Source organism: Semicossyphus pulcher, unplaced genomic scaffold (genome assembly GCF_022749685.1).
Source record: "Semicossyphus pulcher isolate SPU_LCO1_2020_fin unplaced genomic scaffold, fSemPul1.0.p SCAF_11, whole genome shotgun sequence".
Lineage (NCBI taxonomy): Eukaryota > Metazoa > Chordata > Actinopteri > Labriformes > Labridae > Semicossyphus > Semicossyphus pulcher.
Genome location: NW_027211615.1, coordinates 24,701,327 through 24,725,432, shown reverse-complemented (window position 1 = coordinate 24,725,432; position 24,106 = coordinate 24,701,327). Strand labels below are relative to the sequence as shown.

Sequence of the window (24,106 nt, the reverse complement as noted above, 5' to 3'; positions counted from 1 at the left end):
CACGGTGGGACAACATTTACCAAACAAATCTAAAATTGGACAGCCTGCATTTAAAAGGTTTTAAGTATACATAACTTGTAAAATTCTATTTATTTAATAGTGTAACGCTGGGTTTGAGTTCCTGTGTACGTTTGCTGTTGTTTTGCAGTTGTTTATTGAGGGAGGTGTCCACCGTAGTCGGTAATTGGCTGAGAAGTACTTCCTGGGTAGGGAAGAGGAAGTTATTGTTATAAAGCTACTTTTAAAGGGCCAGTTCGCCAATTTTCAACCTCAGTCCTGTCATGCTATTATGGGGAGCTAATGCCATTATGGTAGGAAAAAATGCATTTTCACTCCTCCTTTTTCGTTCCTTTGGAGAATGCTATCCACTTCTCCAATGGGCCCTGGAAAACCTCCGCCAGACTACGTTAAACGTGTCATCTGGCGGAGGCAAAACTACACTTCCTAAATCTCGGATGCCTGCCTCCGATGTCATGTCTCGTACAAAATCGTCAGGTTTGAGATGTAGACAGCAGACCTGAAGATTTTTTAGACGATCCACCGGTATATTCTGTACCGCTCTGAGCCATTGCCTGCAGCAAAACGGTAGTATTTCACTCCAGCGTCTCTCGCTGGGCCGTTCCTTTCAGAGGGAGCGGCGCAATGCATGCTGGGTGTTGTAGGAATGTAGAATGGACGAAACCACGAGCTGTTTGTGCAACTTTCTCCGCAGCTATGGCGCCAATTCAAATATTATTGCTTCTATCGATTACAGAGAACACCAGCTTTGACTGACAGTGGCTTTTTACAGGGGTGAACTGCTCCTTTAAGTTCGGCGCTCTGGGAAAGAGAAGACGCATGTTGAGCGAGTGCTGAGTGAGAAAAGCAGTTAGCCGGTAGCAGTTTTCCGGGGACACCTCGACCTCGGGTTAGCTGTTGCTGTGGCAAGGAAATAAAGCTGGGCTTTGTTGAGCGAGCAGCGCACATCGCCTCTACCTCGTTCTTCCTCCATCCGCCTAGCTACCCCGCAACGCTACAATAGTAACATTTACATGATTCCCACATCACGCACTTTGTTAAGCATATTTCATGACACAAAAACAAAGTGCATGTACAGAAATGATGCATAAAAGCGCTCATGGCTCATTGAATATCTTTTATATCCAGAGTGAATCAAGTTAGACCCATTTAACGCACATTTTCGCACATGTTGTCTGAGATCCATCAGGCACATATTGTGATAGTGAGTGGTGGTATTTAACTGATAGTCCTATCCAGAAGGGGTGCAGTATGTTTACATGCACACCTCCCACACATACACATAATGACCTTTATCACTGTCGCCGCACACAAGCTGTGAATCAGCACGTCACCTCATCATGCTGTCACACACAGCATGCCTGCAGGTGTTCTGTGAGACACGTGTGTTCGTGCGTGCACACATGCCGATCATGCTTTTGCATAATCAGGCTGCATCTCTTCCTCTGTCTATCCACCTTTCGTCGACTTTCCTCCTCTCTCACCTTTCCTCGCCCCTCCCTTCCCCGCTGTCACTCCTTTTGCTTTGTGTTTAAGGAGAGCAGCATCACAACAACAGCAGGCATGACTCACTGACTCTCACACTCCACATAATGGAACTGGAAGAGCTCGGGAGCGTCTGATGTGAGAGTCACAAGTCTGAACACTCTGTGCTTAGCTGAGCAGCCAGCGAGGAACACGAGGGTGCAGGAAGGAGACAAGGTGTGCTCGTGCTGACATGAAAGTGAGATATTTGCCACCTGAGTACAGAGCTGACAACTGTGTCTGTGGGGTTAGGTACAAACAGGGAAGAAATAAACTCACACCTGAGGGAGGAAGTTTGCAGTCTTTGTAGACTGACATAAATATTTATGATAAAATATATGTCTGAAAAATCAGATGTAGGCTCAGTGGGCTGGGTTTTTAGGAATAAAATTTGAATTTCTTTTGGGTAATAATGATTGTTAGTGCAGGTTGTCAATCATTTGTTGCCGGTTCGATACCCGTTTATATCAAACTGAACCTCAAAGTGCTACTGGTGTGTGGAAACTTCATCCATCATCTATACCGCTTATCCTGATCAGGGTCGCATGGGGGGCTGGAGCCTATCTCAGCTGTCACTGGGCGAGAGGCGGGGTTACACCCTGGACTGATCGCCTGTCAATCATAGGGCTGACATAGAAACAGACAACCTTTCACGCTCACACTCACACCTACGGGCAATTTTAGGATCACCAAAGAACCTAATGCGCATGTCTTTGGAGTGTCGGAGGAAGCCGGAGTAATTGTGGGAGCACACTTCCCAGATATCCAGACAGTGCTGCATGTGTGACGTCCACGGTCGGCTCCGGTTGTAACTCTTGATTTTCCTGGCTGACGGTCGCTTTCCTTTTCAGACAGTTTGCTTCATCTGAGCGTCGAGTTTGTTTCTTCTTCTTTGGATTTTCACTTATTTTTTAAGTTGTATCTGTAGTCATCCATCTTTTCTTTGTTTGTTCAGCCATAGTAGATTACTGTTTACTCGCAACACTTGCAGAGAGTGGAAAAGCAGCCGCTTAGCTCCGCCTACCCTCTCTGGCAGACCAACCACTGCTGGCTGATGGAAACGCGTCACTAACTGGGCGCCGCTTGGGAATTTTTCCGTGAAAGTCAAAGCACAACCTCAGAGAGAAGCTTTCGTGGCTTAGATTGTTTTGGGCCATTTTTGCCTTTATCAGACAGGACAGCTGAAGAGAGTCGGGGAATATGGGGAGGAGAGAGCGGGGGATGACATGCAGCAAAGGGCTGAGGGTGGGAGTCGAGCCTGTGGCCGCTGTGTCTAGGACTGTAGCCTCTGTATGCGGGCGACTGCTCTACCCACTGAGCTAAACCAGCGCCCCAAGTGGCTGTAGATTGTTACTCATGTTGACAGTTTATTCTTTAAAAAGAGCCTCTTCTTTATGTTTTAATCCTCTTTCAACACTTTGCACCTTAGTTAATAAATTGGTGTGTTTTGTGTTTGAGTTAATCTTTTATTACTGGCTCATAAAACCTAATAGCATGGATCTAAACGTAATTGGATTTGGTCATTAAACAATTTTTATCACATTAAGCGTCATGAGTTCAAACAAACCGACCTTTTACAGTGCATCTCTGTGCAGAAGTAGATCTGGAAGTCCTCTGCATTGTGGAGCACGTAGAGGAAGGCACTTCGCTCGTCAAACTTGGAGATGCTGAGGAAAAACGGTTCACGGTTAGTTGGACAATAATCACATGAGGGCAGACACGACTCGAGGGGATGAATGAAGCCTTTCAGTGGACTTATGACATCAGGCATAACGTCTCTGCTATGAAATAAAAGCGCTTTTGTCTCCGCGCATGGACGTCAACTCTATCAACATGTAAAACAAAGTGGATGACGCACAGATGTCACAATATATCTCACTGATGTTTCTAGACTTTTTCTTACATTTAATGACGATTGATTTCTGCACAAAAGCTGGAGAGCTTCCATTCAACTACTAAATGGGAACTTTTTTTCCGCTGAAATGAGCACTTGTCCGATCCTCAGCCGGTGTGCCAAGGCCGGAGCGGCGGAGCCAGACAACGGAGCGACTGTATGTGTGGTCGTTGTGTTGCTGGCAGAGCTGCTTTTGTGTCCTGCCGACTGTCTGCAGGCTGAGTGGGCACAGAGAACGAGTGGTTCCCTAGCAACATGTGAGCACAGCCCTCCACTTCTCCCTCATCTGACTCTGAATTCCTCTGAGGACCGAGGAAAAAAGAGGCACACAGAAGACATGATGGAAACTGGCTGTGGCAGACTGTCTGTGGTATTAATGGAGCACTCGGAGAGAGTCTGTGAGTCACAGTGATGTACATGTCTGCGTGCCCTTTTTGACACCTGCACTTTGCATGCTTTTAATACAATGCATGTGCAAGCTTACATACCTCTGCACATGCAACATCATAGGCCCTATAGTGTGTCTTTTACATATTCATATTTAGCAGTAAATGCATGCAGCTGTTATATTTTGAGGTTGCTCATTTGTCAGTGAATTTACAGCTCCCGGAGGACTTTTCATCTGGTTATGAAACAGACTGAAATTCACACTGAAGCCTCCACATGACCTACAAAGACAAACAAGCCCAGCAGCAACAGCATTGAATATTTCTATACAGTATTTTTTAATGCCTGTAACAGCTGTGAGAGGGTCAGAAGAGGCGACTCACAGCACGCCGCCAAAACAGCCGCTGCAAAGATTCACAGTGAGTCTGTGAAAGGACAGCAGGAGGGTTTTTTTTTTCTACAGGGGTCACCGAGATTGACGCAAAATGTTCCTTACAGTCGCTTTAATGTTGATATATTTCTGTTATAATGGTATATTCATATATTTGTACGCTCTATATTCAAACAGGTTGTCTCATTGCGATTTAGTTTGAAGAGAAGTGAGCAGGGGAATTAAGTTTTACAGTGAGAGCAGAGATGAAACACAAAGACACGACATGCATTAAAGTTTTCCTCTGGTTCTTCCATTTGTAGGTTTGTGTTTCGGTCTACTTCCAAATCAAATATTCTCATTTAGGTCTTCTATTTGCAGAAAATGACGACTGGTTAAGAAAACCAAAAGATCCACAAAAATTAGGTTTTTCAGAGCTCGAATAATGCAAAGAAAACAAGTTCATGTTTGAACATCAGAATGTTTTGACTCAGGAAGAGTTCACAGATCAATATTTCAGCTTTCATGCATCTTGGAGGACGTTTACATTGTTGGGTGACGTTAGGCCGCTCTTGGAGCAAAAATTTAAGCAGCTCTTTGTTCGATGGCTTGTGACCATCCATCTTCCTGTTGATCACATTCAGGAGGTTTTCAATGGTTCAGATCTGGATTGGGCTGGCCGTGACACGCAGAGAGAGATGCTGATTTAAAGAACATTTGGAGTGGTCTTTTTCCAGAGCTGTATGTTCTAGATGATTCTCTCTCAATTAGTCCTCGATCAAATTCCCTGCCCAAATATGTTTTTGCGGATGTTTAGATAATATCAAAATTGATTTGAGAAAGTCTTAACAGGAAATGTAATTATTACGGATCAACAGATGTGTCTCTCTGCTGACTTTTCATCTGCTAAAAGAGGATTTCAAGGTGTCTTTTGTGTTACTCAAAATGCGACACATTAGAGCAGCTGAGGAGAATCAATGCTACTAATTAGCAGCTGCTAGCTGAGTTTGCAAATTAGTTTGGCAGCACGACTTGACAGCAGCACGACTGTCTGAAGAAGAAGAAGAAGAAGATATATTTTATCCTCTGTTTTTACAAACATGCTATACACACAAAGGCCCGAAACATACACATGCACTAACAGGAGCCTGTGGACATGCACTAATGGAGAGAGGTCAGAGTGAGCAGCCCAATAGAGCCCCAAGCAGTGGTGCCTTCGGCGCTTCATTTCAGGCACGTCAGCAGTGCCCATGAAATAAACTGGCTAACTAGTCTAAACTCCACACTCGTACCGGGACTCCCCAAGCCAAGTCCCTACAGACTGAGCTTCCGTCCACCACAAAGGTTAGTTTGAAGGGTGTTTCACATGTTCCTCATGTAACTGAAACCTCCTCAGAAATACTTGCAAATAACAGTGCAGACTTTTTTTAATAACGAGAACACATACATGCTAATAATAACACACTTGTACCCCTTTGCCACCAAAATTTAGCGCGTTGACGCAGGTTTTTCAGACCCGGGAAGACCTGCTAATAAATGCTGATTGTCCCTTTTCCCATTGCCAGTGGAGTATCCTGCTTTTAGTCTCTTTTCTGCGTCACCGTCTGACGTCACAAACGCTCCGGAAACAGGGTTAGTAAACAGTGAGGATGTTACGGTGGTTAGGTCTTTATTGTATCTATTACACATTCACTCTGTTTATTAAACTTGGCACCGACAAATTTGGAACAATGTTCAAGCGCTGCTTGGACGGAAAGCTGAGATGACAAGGAGCATCGGGCATAGCATCGACCTGGAAAGGGGGCGGAGATTAACGTGTCGACCCGGGTTTGGTGTTCCCATCAATGCCGATCAGAGCTGAGGCGATAATTACCCGGGTCTACTGCAGAGTCATTTGACCCGGGTCTGAATGCCGATTGTAGCCTCTCCCACTGAGCAAAAAAGCCGAGTGTTAGCGGGTTTTTTGACTAGTGGGAAAGCGGCTTCACAAGCGCACAAACCTCATGGCGGAGTTGGTTCAAAAGAGTCGTGACATCGCTCTCAGTGACAGAAATCTTTTGACATATTGCTCTGCTAACTTTTAGAGACAGAGTGGAGCGGAACAATTTCCTCCCCACCTCTCTGTCTGATGATAAATCCCAACCAATCACCCTCTGGAGACGGGTGTGAGCTCTCCGTCTCATCACTCAGCTGCAATATGAATCGCGTCATTAAAGAGAGCAGACACTGACCTGACACCTCGCACCGACGTGGCGCTGAAGTTCCACTCGTGGATCCCCTTGTGCTGCAGGACAGAGAGAAACAAATATCAGCACAGCTTCTGGGAGCGGCTCAATCAAAGTGTCGCCTGTGGAAATCACCGCTCTGATTGATTACAGCGGAGTGATAATAGCATTACAGCCGTAGCTTATGCTGATTGAATTTACAGCAATAAAAAGACATTGGAGGTTTTTATTACGTTTTATTTCATGGCTGTCGCACATGAATTAAATGAAAATATGTAGTCAGTGCAGCTGATGCAGCAGGTTCACAGTTTGTGGTGTGAAGACAGTTTAATTTATAAATGTTAGAGAGGAAAGAGGTGCAACAATATGAGAGAATAATCAATAAGAAGAACTTCACGAGAGGAAACAAGAGTCCACAATCACAGCAGAGCATCTGAACTAAGATAACAAAACAGGAAAACCGATCATCAGCATCCATTTGTGCGCCTCTGTTAGCAAACGTGAAGACTATCTGTGGTTTAATCATTAGCAAGTTTATTTAAAGCTACAAAGTGTGGAGCATCAGTTTTGTTGCACTCGCAGCGAGATACAGAGAACTTTTGAGGTGTGACAATGCACGCGGAACAGAAGCAAGCGTGTTCTGTGGCTGTGGTGATTTTCCATCAAACACCCGCTTCGTTTACGATTAAACAAGCCAAACAGTTAAAACTTGCAGTAAACATTTCAGATTACTTTTTATTTAGCTCTCAATCTTCTAACACCCAACTTGCTAGCATACTGTACTCAGTATCGCTCTTCCTTATCCAGACCTGCTGTTTACTGATCAGCTGGTATGTTTTTAAATGTTTTTATTCCTATATTTCTCTTTTTTTATTTATTTTTTCTTGCCTCTTACTATATGGGTTACGTGCAATACATGTTTGTGGTCTTTCACTGGCATGTACTCTTGTTTACATGTGGATTGTGTTGGTTTCTATTGTCTTTAATTTACTGATGCTGCTGTATTGGGAGTGAGGTGTGTGCAGCATTGGAGTCCAAGACAAATTTCCTTAAGGGGACGATAAAGTCGTTATATCGTATCGTATCGTATCGTATCGTACTTGTTGCCTCAAAGATTGCCTTAGGTAACTTCCATCCAGGAGTACATCAGGCGGCCGTTCATGTTACTTATGAAAGTCCATACTTACTTCTTGTCAACAATGACCTTTTCCTTAAACTAACCAAGAAATGTTGGTGCCTAAAGCTAACCAAACTGTGACTGTTTTAAAGAGCAGCTCCAGTCATGTGCTAAGAAATCTGCAAAATATGTATCCTCTCAAGGCATCTCCTTCTCCCTCATTAAAAATTCCCCAATCTGCATAGGCCCCGCCCACGATGTACATTTCCAACCGCCCCCTCCGTGGCGAAAACAAAACACGTCTCTGCCATCGTTTAGTGGTAACTTGTTGAAACTTAGCTAGCTTGAAATGTAGTAATTAGTAGTAATAACGTTTTACAAAGGTTTGCAAAAATTACGATGACGGTTACAGCTGTCTCGCACATCGCCGAAGTGGTTGCCATAGGTTACAGATAATGATATGTATAGCGTCACCCTGTCCATTAACGGGATTGGCTCTTTAGGTTTGTGACGTCTCAAACCTGCCAGTCAACATACTGACATTTAGGAATGGGTTATCACTAGTAGAAGAATCTTACAACTGCAGTGGAAGTAACAGAACTTGACACAATTTGGCGGGATTGACAAACTGCAGAAGAGCAGGTTCTCTACGACTGACACCCACCTTGTCATCAGGAGCAACATGCCAGATAGACACCGTGTTGTCGTCCACGTCTTTGTTAATGGACAAATATGAAGGCTGGTACACTTTAGTGGGCTCCAATATCAACACCTGGAGAAGAGACGCATGCGTAGTAAATATCATAAATATTTAGCCAACATTTGGCTCCTGAGCTGCATCATTTTGGGTCAATGGTTTTGTGATTGTTGTCACTCACGGGAAATCGCACAGAGGAGACGTCTTTCTTTGTGGCCTCCACCAGAAAGTCCATCCAGAAGTCCACCAGCTCCTGTTTGGGCGCCGGCTGCTCCACGCCGGGCTTCTTAAACTGTTGGTAGATCAGGATGGTTTCCACCAGCGAGCGGAGATACCTGTAAGAAGGAACATTTATCCGATGTAAAACCCCGAAAAAGGTCAGAATCCAAATCTCTATTTAACCAAATGTCTTCTTCAACTTAAAAGCTGATTTGCATCCCTTTTTTCAACAAAGAATATCTGATATTACCAACAAAATAACATCATAATTTGAATATTTAATATGTTTTAAATTGATGAAAATACAGTAAGACATTAGAAAAACAAACAATATATTGGGCTTGTGTTTCCACGCTCATGTTTCTTCGAGGCATTAATAGAAACTTAAGGAGTTTTCACAGCATCAACACAAACAAAGAACAGCAGGATTTTAAGCACTGCAAATAAGGAGCTGCAGACTGTTTACAGAACTCCTCCACATGTTGAACATCTGACACAGTCTCATAAAATCAAGACGACTGGATAAAACAGACTGAAGAAGAATAAAACAGGAAACAAAAAGCTTTTGAAGGTAGGAAGTTAAAGAGGGGGTATTATGCTGTTTCACATTTTAAGACATGTAACGTTACAATGTTGGATGTTCAGACTAAACGTGGGTGGAGTTTCAAATCTGTAGGTAAACGTATGTTGGAGTAATCCCTCAGCTCAGTATGCAGGCTGCTGTGAACGCCAGGCTCCACACAGTTTTTTATACACGCTGCACTTTGTGACGTCACAAAGTGCAGCCTCAGCAGGCTTCGGAGAGCTGGCCAATCAGAAGAAAGCGGGCTTGTAGGGGCGGGGTTTCTTAAAGGGACAGAGCTGAGTGAGTCGTTTCAGGCAGAGGCTGTATGAGGGCCTGCACAGAGCACCAATGATGAGTTTTTTTAACTGTAAATGATGCTAAGCTACTCCACAGGTTTCACAGAGTGAAATATGAAGCTTGAAATGAGCATGATCCCCCCTTTTAAACAATCAACCTAACCTCTGCATTACTTTAATGTCAAACTGCCTGTTTTGGCCTCATGCTGGGGACAATCATCTCCTTCTACAGAGCAGATTATTTGCTTTCTAACACATTTTAACGTCTCGACACCAGGCTGGTGTACTCATCAAATCCACATTAAGACAGGAGTGCTGTGCAAATGAGTAAAGTGGATTTTCTTTGTCATATTGTCTGCTCATCATGGAGATTAAACTAAATCCTGGCATCTATGGCCACAGATGCCCACGGTGGTTTCAAGGCCAGCGTCACAGTTGCTCAAGGATGCTCTCTGAAAGGTGTTTATCTGCGTTATGATCTGATGAATACTTATATCAGTGCGCTCACCAGATAGGGGCTTTGAGTTTGAAGAGCTTCTCGGAGGCCTGGATGACCCTGGTGTTGTCGCAGGCCAGGATGCTGGCGCCGAGGAAGAAGCCAACGTCCCAGTAGCTCTGCAGCTTGTCCAGGCTGCCTTTCTTTCCCAGCAGGCTGCTCAGCTTCACTCCTGGGAAACAAGGGTTATTTAATACAACTGAAAGACTGTATCAATGAGAGATGATCAGATTCTATTTTTCCATCCTGATTTTGATACCCAGACTTGGGTTTTTGCCAATCTCCCATTACATTCTGCAAAAGTTAAAAGGTGCGTCTGATAATGTTCTTGGTTTCCGCAGAGGGAAGCTGCAGCTGTAACCAGCCATTTGGAGAGGCAGGTGGAGGTTAAGGGAATAGGCATAGGGGTAAGCGGGGTCTGGAGGGACGGAGGATGGGGCTAGAAGCTGCAGGCCAATTCCCAGGACTACTTTCACTGTTTCCCACATTCCTGAGCTCCTCTGAGCCTCACATTTCAGGAGAAGACGGCGAACAAAGGCTTAACAGCATGCATGCTGCAAAACAGGAGGAAATATTACTTTATCTAATCAGGGTTTCATTTTTGAAGCAGTTATAATCAATATTTTTACAATACATAATGTGACTGGGTTTGCATAAAGGAGCAGTTCGCCCCTGGAAAAAGCCACAGTCAAAGCTGGTGTTCTCTGTAATCGATAAAAGCAATAATATTTTCGAAATTGGCGCCATAGCTTTGGAGAAAGTTGTACAAACAGCTTGTGGTTTCGCTCATTCCTACAACACCCAGCATGCATTGTGCCCCTCCCTCTGAAAGGAACAGCCCAGCGAGAGATGCTTGAGTGAAATACCACCGTTTCGCTGCAGGCAATGGCTCAGAGCGTTACAGAATCAGAAATACGCCGAGAATATACCGGTGGATCGTCTAAAAAATCTTCAGGTCTGCAGTCTACATTTCAAACATGACAATTTGAACGAGACATGACATCGGAGGCGGGCGTCCTAGACTGAGGAAGTGTTAGCCTAAACCATTATTAGCTCCCCATAATAGCATGATAGGACTGAGGTTGAAAATCGGCGAACTGGCCGTTTAATGATTTTAAAGACCATTGCCATGAAATTCTGCAGGTGCCCTCAGCTCTTCAGAGCTTCTTTAAGCTCTCACAGTGGTGGTGTTGGCTACAGCAGACAGAAAATACTCCCAACAGATAGACACAATTAGCCTCGAGATAGTGAACAATGTGGAGTTATTAGCCACTTTAGATTAGCAAGCTGTTAGCTGTTTACACATCCAGCAGACACAAAGTAACACTATCGTCTATTTGGAGTTTAATTTCTGCCCATCCGGGGCATGGGAATGTCATAGTCACTCTTTGAGCTGTTTTTGGTCTCCACCAGCTCCTGGTGGAAATGTCTGGCTCTTTGGCAAATAAATGCTCTGTCTGCTGTATGGTGTTAAACAGGTACCATGCAATATTAAAAATACATGCTATAAACTTTTCACTAGGGCAGCTTTAATCTGCAGATTTCCATGCATAGACGCATCTCACACAACACAAGCTTCCTCTTGTAATGTTCTTTACCTTTCAGGATCTAGTAATCATGATGGACTGTAGCAGAACAAGGACAGACATCCAGCCTAGCGTCCACTCACCCACTTTGCGGAGCTCGAAGGACGTGTCAAACTGGTGTCCGGCTGCCAGGAGCAGAACAGCGTAGTTGATCCCGGAGTGTAGTGTTGGCTCGGACTCAAACCCCTTTTTAAACCTGAGCGCAGAAGACAAACTGACTTTAATAAACAGTGTTCACCAAAGATATGCGTCATATCAAATCCCAAGCCTCTCAGACATAACGGATGGCTTTCTCGGGGCTCCCTCGCTTCCTGCGACACTTCAAGTTAGAAAAAACAATAACAGCCATATTGAGTGGGGACCACAGAACAGCAAAGCATAACCGTGAGTTCCCTCGCCAAACAAAAGATTTCATTTATTTAATGAACAATCTGCTGAGCTGAGGAAGGGGATGTGCATGTTATTAGGGCTCCTCTGCCAAGCTGCGACGTGGATCTGTGAATAACAGGCAGATGGGAGCGCGATAATGTGAGCGGTATATTCAATGGAGAGAGATAAGAGATCTTAAGAGCAGTTTGCAGATGAAGGCAATCAGCCTTGTGTTATTATTACCGCTCTGTTGTTAAGTCAACTTCCGTCAGCTATTGTTAGCCTCCTCGTGCTCAGACGACAGCCAACTCTCGAGGAGATGGCAAACCAGCCAGAGTCGAGTGATTTTCCTCTGAACAGCCTCGAGTCCTGGATTCAACAAGGTGCTGGAAACACTCCACATGTCTTACTCTGTGTTTGTCATTAGCACAGACAGATTCTGAGGGTTATTTTAGGCCGCTTTCTAAAGCTCTCGACATCACGCTTCGTCACTCAGAGGTCTACTCAGAGTTTAGATTTGGAAAATCACTGTTTCTACAGGTCTTTTTAAGGTTTTTACCAGTGCATGTTTACAGCAACACCAATAACTATCTTTACTAACACTTACACATGTATTTGATACTATCATTGATATTTCAGCTCATACTTACGGAAGCCCTAAGCGGACATGCATCCATACATTTTATTTATTTTTCCTGTGATAACGAGTCATTTCTGCTCGCTTTCTCGAGATCTATTTTCCCCGTTATCTCGGGAAAACAAAGCTGTTTTTTTCCATTATAACGGATTCATTTGGCCCATTATCTCGAGATATCAAAGGTTGTTTTCTCGTTATAATAATAATTCCTCGGAATAATTTTCTGGCGATCTAGAAAACAAAACAGGCTGCTCAATGTGATATTACAGACCAGGACATGCCATGCTGCCATTGCCCGCACTGATGAGGGAAGTTACGCCTGCTTCTATGTTCGTTTTGTGCTTTTACAACTCTGGAGGTACAGCGTCGTTATCTTGAGATAACGAGATAAATAAGTCGAGATCTCGAGAAGACGACCAGAAATAACTCGTTATCACGGGAAAAGGGAGTAAATATAATGTATGTATGCATGACCGCTTAGGGCTTCCGTAGATAATGAAGACATTATATTAAAAAAATATACAAAATTCTTTCAAATCAATTTTATATCTTAAAACCGAATTTCCTCATGATATTTAGTAAGAAACTTGAAATAGATGCGTAAATGTAGATACAAAAAGAGACAATGTAATGATGATGATTAATCTTTAAAAGCAACAGTATTTGTGGACTAAAAAAGGATTTCAAAATAAAGTAGTTTATAGATCCAGCCAGCCATTTTCTTCCGCTTATCCGACGTCGGGTCGTGGTGGCAGCAGGCAAGCTGACCCACACATCCCTCATCCCTCTCCCCAGAAATGTGTGCCAGTTCCTCCTGGGGGATCCCGAGGCGTTCCCAGGCCAGATGGGATATACTATATAATCCCTCCAGTGAGCTCTGGGTCTGCCCCGGGTTCTTCTCCCAGTTGGACGTGCCCGGAAAAAACCTCCTCAGGGAGGCGCCCAGGAGGCATCCTGATCAGATGTCCGAACCACCTCAACTGGCTCCTTTAATGCGAAGGAGTCGCAGCTCTACACCGAGCTCCCTCGGGATGTCTGACCTCCTTACCCTAACTCTGTGGAGGATACGGCTGCTTGCATCCGCGATCTCACTCTTGCGGTCACTACCCAAAGCTCATGACTGTAGGTGAGGGATGGAACATAAACGAGCTTCAGGCTCAGCTCCCTCTTCACCATGACGGTCTGGTACATTACTGCCGAAGTCGACCAACTTGTTTGTCAACCTCACGATCCATTTTACCCTCACTCGTGAACAAGACCCTGAGAGGCAGAGACTCACTCCTCACCTCGAGGGGGCAATCCAACATTTTCCGGTAGAGAAGCATGGAGTTTATAGACATTATAGAGCAACATTATGACTCAGTTCTAACAACTGCACAGGCATTAGTTCCATTTGTTTCATCTAAAACTATAAACACTGTCATTTAATCTCTTGGTTTTGTCGTCTTTTCTCACCCGTTATGTTTATCTGACAGGACCGGAACATCTGCATGTTTCGCACGTTTGCTTTAAGGTGTAACACGTTTGCATGCTTCTGCTGTAATGAGCTGTCATTTGCTGACCTGTGGCCCGCCTTTTTGCTTCAATGAGACTTGTAATTCCGCTTCACGACAAGGGTTTCAACCTCTGAATGACAGCTATTAAGAAGCTCTTTATTCTTGGAACCATTTATAGTTACTCTTAAGACGGCGGCGCCACAATCAGGTGAGTCACCCTGAAGATGTTTTCATGCATTCGGTCCTTGAAACTTTTCTTTTATCAGTGTTTGTCTGTGACTTGTCTGAGCAGAAATATACAAAACACACACATGCTGACGTCCTCACCATTGTGTGCCGCTGTCTCTGCTCGATGTGTCAGTGAAGTGAGACTCCAGGAACATGTCCTTATAGATCCGTCCCACCAGGCAGTAGATGTCCGAGGCGACCTGCTCCTCGCCCTCCACCAGAGGCAGCATGATGTCCAGAGCCTTCTGTCGGTCGCCCGGCAGGTTCCTCCTACACGCACAAAGAAACACACATTTAAACATTCAAAGTCAAAGACCTTTTTGACCTATGCTTTGTCATCTTAAAGTGATACTACACCAATTCAATGTCAAGGTGCCCAGCCTGTAAAAACAGTTGTATCAAATCTTCTTGAGCCCAGGAGGGAGCTGAAAAGACCCTATTGAGTTGCATTATGGGAAGTGTAGGATTGCGTCTTTAGAGTTTAACCTATGCTTTGGACCATAGACTGCATAAAAAGATGGACGACATGACAGCTCCCTTAAAGTGAAGCCAAACCCTCTCTATCGCCCCCTGCTGACTGGCTGCAGTATAGGTCATAAAGCCCGCCTCCTCCATGTTAACAGATGGGACATGAGTCAACTATAAAATCAAAATACACATCAAATAAATGTTTGTCAAACGTGGTTTCTGTCATAGTAGTTAGTTCTTATCATGCTGATTTACGTCCAAGTGTTCATTTTTCTGACAAGATTATTTTTAATTAGTTATTTGATGCTGTAAAAAGGATGATTGACAGCTCTGTTGACAAATTCGGCTTCTGCAGCCGATCTGTTCTGGATTAGCAGAGTAGAGGAGGAACAGAGAGAGGAGACGTATCTAAAACAATCACTACAGTCATGAAGTTTCCATATCTGTGAACGTCTGCTTCAGACCAACACAAGAAGCTGTTCTGCTATTAAACACGCCGCGGTGCGGGATCCTTACTGTTTTAAGTTAAGTGTGTGTTTTGGTTAGCGGAAGTAGTCACTGCGCAGCTCTGGCTCCAAATGACGTCACCATCACAAGATGGCAGCGCCTATCACGGGAATTATTTTGGCATCAAATGTACACAATGAGAGCAGATGGAGACGTGTCGCCAACTTTATATTCATTGCTCTGGAGTCAGAATACCTCGCATCTCCTTTATCGATTTTGGCTGTTCCTTTTTTAATCTAATCTGATCTAAATTGTGGACTGCTCTCAAATGTCTAAAGGTGACGTTAGCTGCTACAAATGAAAAAAAGCCTTGTGATAAGAATTGTTTAATTGGATTGGATGGATGGAGAATTGATTAAATAACATTTAAAAGGTTTAACCTCACACGAATAATAGATTAACATTCATTACATAAACACTCCTTCCATTCATTTCTATTTTTGGATAATCATACAAACTACAGGAGTGTCAACAAGAGGACAAATTGTTTTGGGAGTAACACGTTCACGCCTTCTCCCATTAACAACAATGTGAGTTATTAAACAATAAAGACACAACAGTAATAGAATTTGGGAACAGGACACACAAAAGAAGGACTCACCCCAATTAGAATTACACTCCTGTAACATTGTTGGACTCACAATGGACGAGACAATAAACAAAATGAATGCAGCAGAACCAGAGATATGCTCTTTGTTGTTGTCAAGTCAAATATAGTTCTAGAGTACATTTAAAGCAACGTGAGCTGAACAAAGTGCTTCACCAACATAGGGAGATGAATATCAAGATAAAAACAAAGAATACTTTTGACAAACAAATTTAAGACATAAAAGCCGAAGATGAGTTGAACTTTAAACTGTAAACTCCAACAAGTTAACTTTGCTTAAAAAAATAATAGGAAACCGATTACCTCGGGAAAAGTAAGTGAAAGAACTTAACTGTGTCGAGTCATGTGACATGATTATGTGTTTAGAATGAACATCGGTATTTGAGTAAGCTGTGAGAACTTAATGTCTCCAAATACACTGTAACACCTGATCAGTTAGTTCAACTCAAACCATTTGAGGAAACCAACTCTTTTATTTACTGTTACAGTAACTTAAATAAATTAAGTGAACAGTAGCCATCCCAATCAGTGTATTTAACCTAAAACGAGTGAATATTTTGAACTAATCGATTAAGTAAGATGAACTTAGTTAAGTTGTTTATCTCAACATAAAACTCTCCTGTGTCGACTCATTTCAATTGAGGAAAGCGTTTACTTTGCATAAACACAAAATAATTACCATAAAATTTGGTGTATAAGTCACACTTTTAATACATTTCTTCATCTATTAATAGAAAAATGTATAGTTTTATTTCAATAGCTTCCATATCATGTGACCCGGTGTCCTCAAATCAATGTCAGATGTTAATACTCACTCGGACAACTAAGACTCACCTCATTACATTAGATTATATTGCTTTTCCTATTTTATATTAGGCTTTAAGAGTTCCACACATTCTTTTTTCTTAATTAAACCTGGTGACTACATTACCCACAATGCTACTGGTCAACCTTCAGGAGGTTAATGTGTGTTATGCTAGTAGAGGGTAACTCCACACTCATATATTTTTGTAATTTTCAACCTTTTTTTTTTGGCTAGTTTTGCCTTTTTTGATAGAACAGCTGAAGTGAGACAGGAAGTATAGGGAGAAGAAAGCGGGGGATCACATGCAGCAAGGAGCCAGGGGCAGGATTCGAACCTGCAGCCGTTGCTTACAGAAGCACTCCAAGAGGCCTGTTGCGTCTTATGTTATGAGAAAGCTTTATAATTTTGTCCAGAATACATTTATATAACATCATTACGTGTGTGAGCATTCTCTAGTGTGGACAAAATGTGCTTATAATCCCGTGTATCTTAGTTGCATAAAAGAATCACTGATTTGGTGAGTGAATCAAATTAGCAAACACCAGCTGTGTGTACGTCTGGAGAGTGTGTGTGTGTGTGAGCACATAATTATGTGAATGAGTGTATGTGTGTTTTTGTGTGTAGCTAGGGAACAGTTGCACAGCTATTGTTGTAGGGCAGTGATACCTGGCACGGAGGAGGCCATTAGGAGCCCGACTTAAATTACAGAGGTCACTGGGTTCATTTAAAGAATCTCCACTTTTATTCAGCACTGAGAGTCAAACTGTGCCGCTGAAGGTTTTTATTACAAAACAATAAGGAAACAACTCCAAGGTTTCTCGCATTAGGAAATGAACTGCAAAGCTCTTCAGGAGTTAATTAACGAATGAAAGACTGCTCACGAAAGCTTTTATTCTTTATACAGCTTTGAAACAAAGGTAAACTGAAGTACAGGTTTGTTGAATTAGAGGCAATCAGGGATGGAAAATGAACCAAAATCTATTAAATTAGTAAGTTAATTTACTCACAATGGCAATTTACAGTCTGACTCAGTCTCAATTGTCAGTTTGTTAGTTATATTCAATAACTAATTACTAATATTTCAGCTCTGCAACAAGTCTTTGGACTGCGTTACACTGAGGACTGTTGATTTTAAGGTTTCGTCAAACTTTATTCATATTAATGATGGTACTACAAATGACTTCTAAACACATTTTTAACAGATTAAACCGCTGACTCCAGTCCAGACACAAAACGTCTCATACGGTGATAAAGGGAGCAAACACCACACAGGAAACCCACACATCCGCTGATGTGCTTTTCATCACTTCTAAATCTTACATTTCACAGTGTAAGCGATACAAATAGATGAGTCACCGTGGCTGAGTTATGAATAAATAAAGATTGTTAGCATTTTACCACCTCTCGCAAATAAACAGACAATTGACAATAAAAATCCAGAGGGACATGGGGCCATATTTCAAAGTAAAACAACCTATTAGCTAACCTTAGACAGAAGCTAATGTTAGCATTCAAGCACTTCCTAGATTACGTCACGTTAGCTCACAATACATTTGCTAGTTACGTTAGCATATTTGTTCCAAGCTAAAAGTATGCTACCTACAAATATGTGTAAAACTACCAAATGAGAATTTCAGCGACTTCCTAGTTAACAGTCGTATTTACTAAGAGGAGGCTGGATGCTAATGTTAGCTGTAAGCTTAGTCCCAATTCTGGGGCTGCATTCAGAAGACGGATTTTAGGGCAGACCGTGTCATAGCAGGACATCAAAGGCTGTCCCATTTCGAAGGCTCCTTCAGATGGGTCAGACATATGTGTCCTTGTTTTCCATCTGGTATATCCTTTGTGTCCCAACGTATTCCAAGATTCATTGCGCGCCAATTCAAACAAGATGGCGGACTCTCAAGCGGCCAAGAACTACACTTGTAAAAGATTTTGGTTTTAACTCCAGTGCTAGCGATACATATAAGTTTAAAAAAATGAAGGGGGCCTTAACAAAAATTTTCGTTAAAATAAAAGGTTACGTTACGTGACATTAGTTCTGATAGCTTGTTAGCCAGCTAGCTACCTGTTGCTAGAGAACAGGAGCGGCGTTTGATGACACAAGGGTAAGGGCGGGAACGGCTGGTTACGCAATCAGGACATCCTCCGTAGCCCAGACGTCTCATTTCAATTCGGCCTTAGCGTCTACGCGGGCTGCGAATGACTCATCCTCTGCAGGCCGCGTCCTTTAAAGGCTGCAGCCCCTGAATTGAGACACAGCTGTTGTCTGGCCAAAGCTAATGGGTTTTAAATATGACCAGATTTCCCACTGGATTTTATCCGTTTACTGGTTTAAAACCTTTAATCCATACAACCAACAACCTGAAACACATCAGTACGACATCATACCAGCATTTGAGCTTCCCACCCTGAGCATGCCGTAAGAGGAAAATGGCCGCCATGTGAAAAGTGTCATTTCTTCAGTTATTTAATGTGTCAAAATCCAGAAGGAAACAAGTCCTTTTTGCTAAGTAAAGTCACAATGTGTGACAGCCATGAAAGGGAAGAAGCTGAAAAACATAACGCGGCTCTTCTCCAGAACGTGAAGGTTAAATAAAACACACAAGCTGACAGCTATAACCATGGAGACTGTCCAGAGAGAGACGAGACCTGCTCTCTTCTCATGCATCCATTTCTCTCTCTGTCTTCTCCCCAGAGGGCTGCTGATTGGTATTTAGACAGAGGAGATTCTTCCCTCGCTCCTGTCAGGCTCCCAGCAGCGAGCAACCTGCGCTACAGCCTGCCCTGAGCGGCGTTCAACACTCAACACATGCCTGACGCTGCTGCTGCTGACAAGAGGCTGAAGCCAATTAGTCCTCTCACACTCCAACCTGGAAGATTCACCTCAGAATAATCATCAAGTGTTTGTTAAGGCTGAATATAATAATCTCAGGGCTCCGTGTGCTGCTGGGTAACAAGGGTAAAATGTAATGATCTATACAACTCTACCTGAAGTGAAAAATAAATCAGGTTCGTACTCATAGAGCAAAAACGTTTCTGTTTTAATACTTTCTTTTCTGTAGCCTCTCATTACACCTACAACCGACGTTTGACAGTATAATATCAGTAATTCTGTATTCAAGCTTCAGAGCAGTAACTTCACTGGTCAAATGTAAAAAAAATGAAAGGTTTTCAAGAAGGAAAAGAAGGTTGTAGAGTGATCTCGGGATTTATTAATCACTTCTAATCGGAACAATTAATTTTTAAACCCAGTCCTAACGGCGTCTTTTACGATGGCAGTGCCTATTTTGCCTGAAACGCCCTCGGTGTTGGAACACCGCTGCGCTCACCAAAGTCCCTTCTCCCTCACCAACCAATTTATATCAAGAAGGAGCGGGACTTATGATATCAACTTCGTCAACAATAATGGCGAAGGAGAAGCTAATCCTTTAGTTTTTTCGAGGGAACAATTTCCAGGTGTAGAGCTGCTGCTGACTCCAGGACACGATTCCTTTACATTGTTTTCTTTGTAAAATCTCCTTGACTAAAAACAAATATTAAGCACACAGAGCGATTTAAAAGAGACTTAGCGGTCACTACAGAGGGAAGCGGAAGTATCGCCGGACAACTTTCGTAACCTAGCAACAGTAAGCGCCAGTGAGAAGCGCTCTGAAATTGAGCGTTAGTGGACACGGGCCCTAAGGCATAGAGCTTGCTCAATGCATTCATACCTGCAACTTCATCAAACTGATGAAGATTAAGTTGCTACCAGAGCTTTGTAATTACAAAACGGACCCCCAAAATAAACAAATTAATGAATGAACCTTTTGTTAAAGTCTTTTTGTGCTTTGTTCAATATAGATGTTTGTCTCTACTCATGACATCCGGATTGAAACCTGAGGGAAGCATCTCAAACTCATGATGGTGGTAGTCTCTTCTCATTAACACTTATTGTATGAATTTGTCTCACATGATGTCTCAGTGCGATGCCTTGAGCTCACACACACACACAAACACACACACACAGTATAACATGCTGGTAATGGGCCAGACATTAACAGCGAACACACACAGGCGTCGTGGCACCCTACAGAAACGTTTTCCAATTGCTGCCATATTACAGAACAGCACGCCTTGTTGCTGTTCGAGGCAGTTGTGCCACGAAAACCGCAGGAAGTTTACAAGAAAAGCAGCTGGTGTGAAACAGGCAGTCAAAATCTTGTGTCGTGTTGTACAGCTGTCTTTTTCCTGAGCAGAGAAGCTGCACACATGCTGCTCATAATATCACTGCTGCTCTGGGGCTGCTTGAACTGAATCCGCAGCTGCTTGTTAGAAATTTGTTTAAAGATTTAATAAGATCCAAAGAAAATTCCTCCACTGCTGCTGCTTATAAACCCTTTCAAAGTCAAACAAAAAATCTTGTATAGTACTTGCTGCATCGAGAAAATAAAGCACCTGTTTAATGCAACGTGAACACAGCGTTGTTAGCTAGTTGGCAGAGACAGGCTAACGCTAATGGAATTAGCGTAAAGAATCCAGCAGTGTTCTAACAACACTTTGGAGGATCAAAGCACTGAAGGATGATGCTATACTACGTTAAAATAGTTGTGTTTTCTGTTTATTTTTGATACATCCAGTATCATTTCCCCTTCTGGCGTTAGCATTGTCATTAGCAAGCAGCTGCATGTAGCTGAAAAATCTATTTTTTAGCGTCTCATTATTACAGTTTAGTTTTTTCTGTAATGTAGCACAGTGGTAATTAAACTCAAACCATTTTTTTCATGCCCCAACAAAATTATATTTAGATAATCAAATTAATATCATAAACATTTGACGACATCTTACGACAACTAGTCAACAAGGAAAATCTTTAGTATGTTACCCTAGTTTTTACTGAACCTTCATTGTACTGATCCGGTAGACGGACTGTATTAAACAGTCGATATTATATAGCTAATTTGGGGGCACCTGTTCGCTGTGACGGTACAACATTTTTCGAACCGCGGTGAAACACGGTTGTCTCAACCCGCTGATGGAGTATGTTTTGTCTTTTTTAACGGTAAAACATCATCGCTGTGAGTGGACACAGCATGAGTGGAGGAAACACCGCGAGTTTATTAACCACTACCAAGTTTGTATCCTTAATTGTTGATATGAAATCTGTGCTGACGGCAGAGTTGTTGTTGTTGTAGCGGCTAAACTAGCATGTTGCGAGACTGCACATGGGCTCGTCTGTGCCAATTAGGTGTGAAACAGTGGAGCTCTGACAGCCAGGTTTCTTTTGCTGATTACTGTGATTTTTAAAACGATCGTTCTGTATGGAAAGATGAGATGCATCCCAGGGACGTATTGATAGTGAGTTTACTGCGTCCCTTTACATTTCAATGCGCCAGAGACGCTGGATGTGTACCTAGCAACATCACTGGGTCTATATCTAAAAATAAAGAAGCGGGGATGACGGTAGCTTGGTCCACCCTGCGGTTGGCGTCACGTGAACATAGTATTGCATTCATGCGGTCACTGTCACAGCCCTAGTCCCATATACAGAGGCTACAGTCCTTAATGCGGCGTGTCATTCCCACTCTCGCTTCCCCTGTTTTTCTGACGCTATCCACTGTAAATAAATATATTATATTTATTAATTAAAAATATAACCCATACAAAGTAATTAGCTGTTTAAAAGTGTATACATTTATCCATAGAGAAACTAGAAGTCGGACAGCAGAGGAGAGAAATTTTCTGAGGATGACAGAAAGAAAGATGTCCTCATGTTACCCGAGATGGCTCAACAATTTCCTCATGATTTGTTCAAAAGTCACGAGACACAAATCAAAGTTGGTCATCGCATTTACACATAAAAAAAAAGTTAATATTTAAAATAAAAAAAGAAAGTTTCTCATCCATCAAACTGAATGTGCATGTCTCAGTGTGAGTATGTCTTCACGTACAGGTAGGCTGGTAAAGAATGTGTCATGGTCGCCGTCTTACCGATTCAGTGCAAAGGCGTAGTGGAACTTCACATGTGGATGCGCCACGGGGTCAAAGGTCGGAAGCTTCTCCAGAGTCTCCACCAGCTTCACGATGGACTCATAATCCTACAAGATGAGGAAGAAACACACTTTGAGCTCCTTTTGCACTTTCGCCGTGGTCATTGTTAAAGCGTTGTGGCACTGTTGATGCATCTTTGCTTGTCCTCTAAACATATACTCTCAATCATCAAGGTATACAGGCGCTTTGAGGCTACAGGGGGAGTTTGTGATGTCATTTTATTCATTCAACTCTCTGCGTAACACCAAAAGCACTTCAATAATGGAGTGGCCCCTTCATCACACTTTTGTTGCCCTTGCTTGCCTACATGGTTACTATACCCAAAGCATGTTGAATAATTCAGCACGTCCTCAATGCTTGTTGTTCTAATGAATGTTTCATGAGGCTGAGCGCTGCCTGTGGTGAGTGGGACGATCTGGACGGTGAGTGCCATCGCAATGCGGAGACTAAAGAGAGGAAAGAGCGGCAGATTTAAGACGAGCAGACCAAAAGCATCGCCTAGAGCTCTCTACAGGCGGTCTGACGCGGTCCCTGTTAGGGAAACGACTCTAGGTAAAGGGATAATGCTGACAGAATGATGCTAATGCAGTGACCTCTCTCTAACTTGTACAGTAGGTTTGTACAGTAGTTTCGTCTGTCAAGGTCAGCAGCACACAGATCATCTGCACTTAGCTGACAATTTGTTTGAACATAAGAAGGGCATCTGTGATCAGCTGACTGTCTGATATACCCTCAAAGGTTATCCGAGAAACTTTCCATGATATTGTGCTAAAAGTTTTTGCATGTCCGTCCCTAAGAAGACTCTTCTCAGGATTTAAAACCAAGGTGAGGTTTGGACCAAGAGGCCAGCAACGTTTTTTGAAAATCTATCAAAATATTTTTACATTTTTCCAACAAAAACCACCACTTTTATACATCTTCCTTCTAAAAAAGTCAATGAGAGTCAACTTACATTTTTCCAGTTTAATGACTGTACTTTTTTATTTTTATGTGCATCATAAACTGGGTTTACATGGAGCCTAATATTCGAGTTATACTCGGTTTAAAGTGGTAATCTTGAAGATCTCAGTTTTGTTCTCTGTGGCGACACTTATGACGATAAACGGTGCTGCATGTGTGACGTCCACGGTTGGCTCCGGTTGTAACTCGCTTTCCTTTTCAGACTGTTTGCCTTCATCTGAGCGTCGACTTTGTTTCTTGTTCTTTGGATTTTCACTTCTGGTTGAAGTTGTATCTGTAGTCATCGATCTTTTCTTTGTTTGTTCAGCCATAGTAGATTACTGTTTACTCGCAACACTTGCAGAGAGCGGAAAAGCAGCCGCTTAGCTCCGCCTACCCTCTCTGGCAGACCAACCACTGCTGGCTGATGGAAAACGCGTCACTAACCGCTTGTGATTTTTTCCGCAAAAGTTGCACCAGACATCCAGTCTGTAATACTGCAAATGAAAGGCTTTCATCAGTAGGCTCAATCACCACTGTGTTACCTCATTCGGCAATAAATAGTGACTTAACAGACATTTATTTACATGAAAATCTTCAAGAGGCTCTGGGCTGCCCAAGTATAT

General features: G+C 42.8%; 1 protein-coding gene across 1 annotated transcript in view; it reads right to left on the bottom strand.

The window, feature by feature from the left end:
- Nucleotides 1–24,106, bottom strand: part of map3k5 (mitogen-activated protein kinase kinase kinase 5) — a 96,781-nt gene that overhangs the window by 29,727 nt on the left and 42,948 nt on the right. Inside the window, exons 6-13 of the mRNA XM_069655400.1 lie at nt 22,482–22,588; nt 14,224–14,394; nt 11,478–11,590; nt 9,821–9,980; nt 8,414–8,567; nt 8,200–8,307; nt 6,425–6,477; nt 3,114–3,209 (exon numbers count right to left, since the gene is read on the bottom strand). Of these exons, the coding sequence (XP_069511501.1) occupies nt 3,114–3,209; nt 6,425–6,477; nt 8,200–8,307; nt 8,414–8,567; nt 9,821–9,980; nt 11,478–11,590; nt 14,224–14,394; nt 22,482–22,588 (962 nt within the window). The remainder of the gene's footprint in view (nt 1–3,113; nt 3,210–6,424; nt 6,478–8,199; nt 8,308–8,413; nt 8,568–9,820; nt 9,981–11,477; nt 11,591–14,223; nt 14,395–22,481; nt 22,589–24,106) is intronic.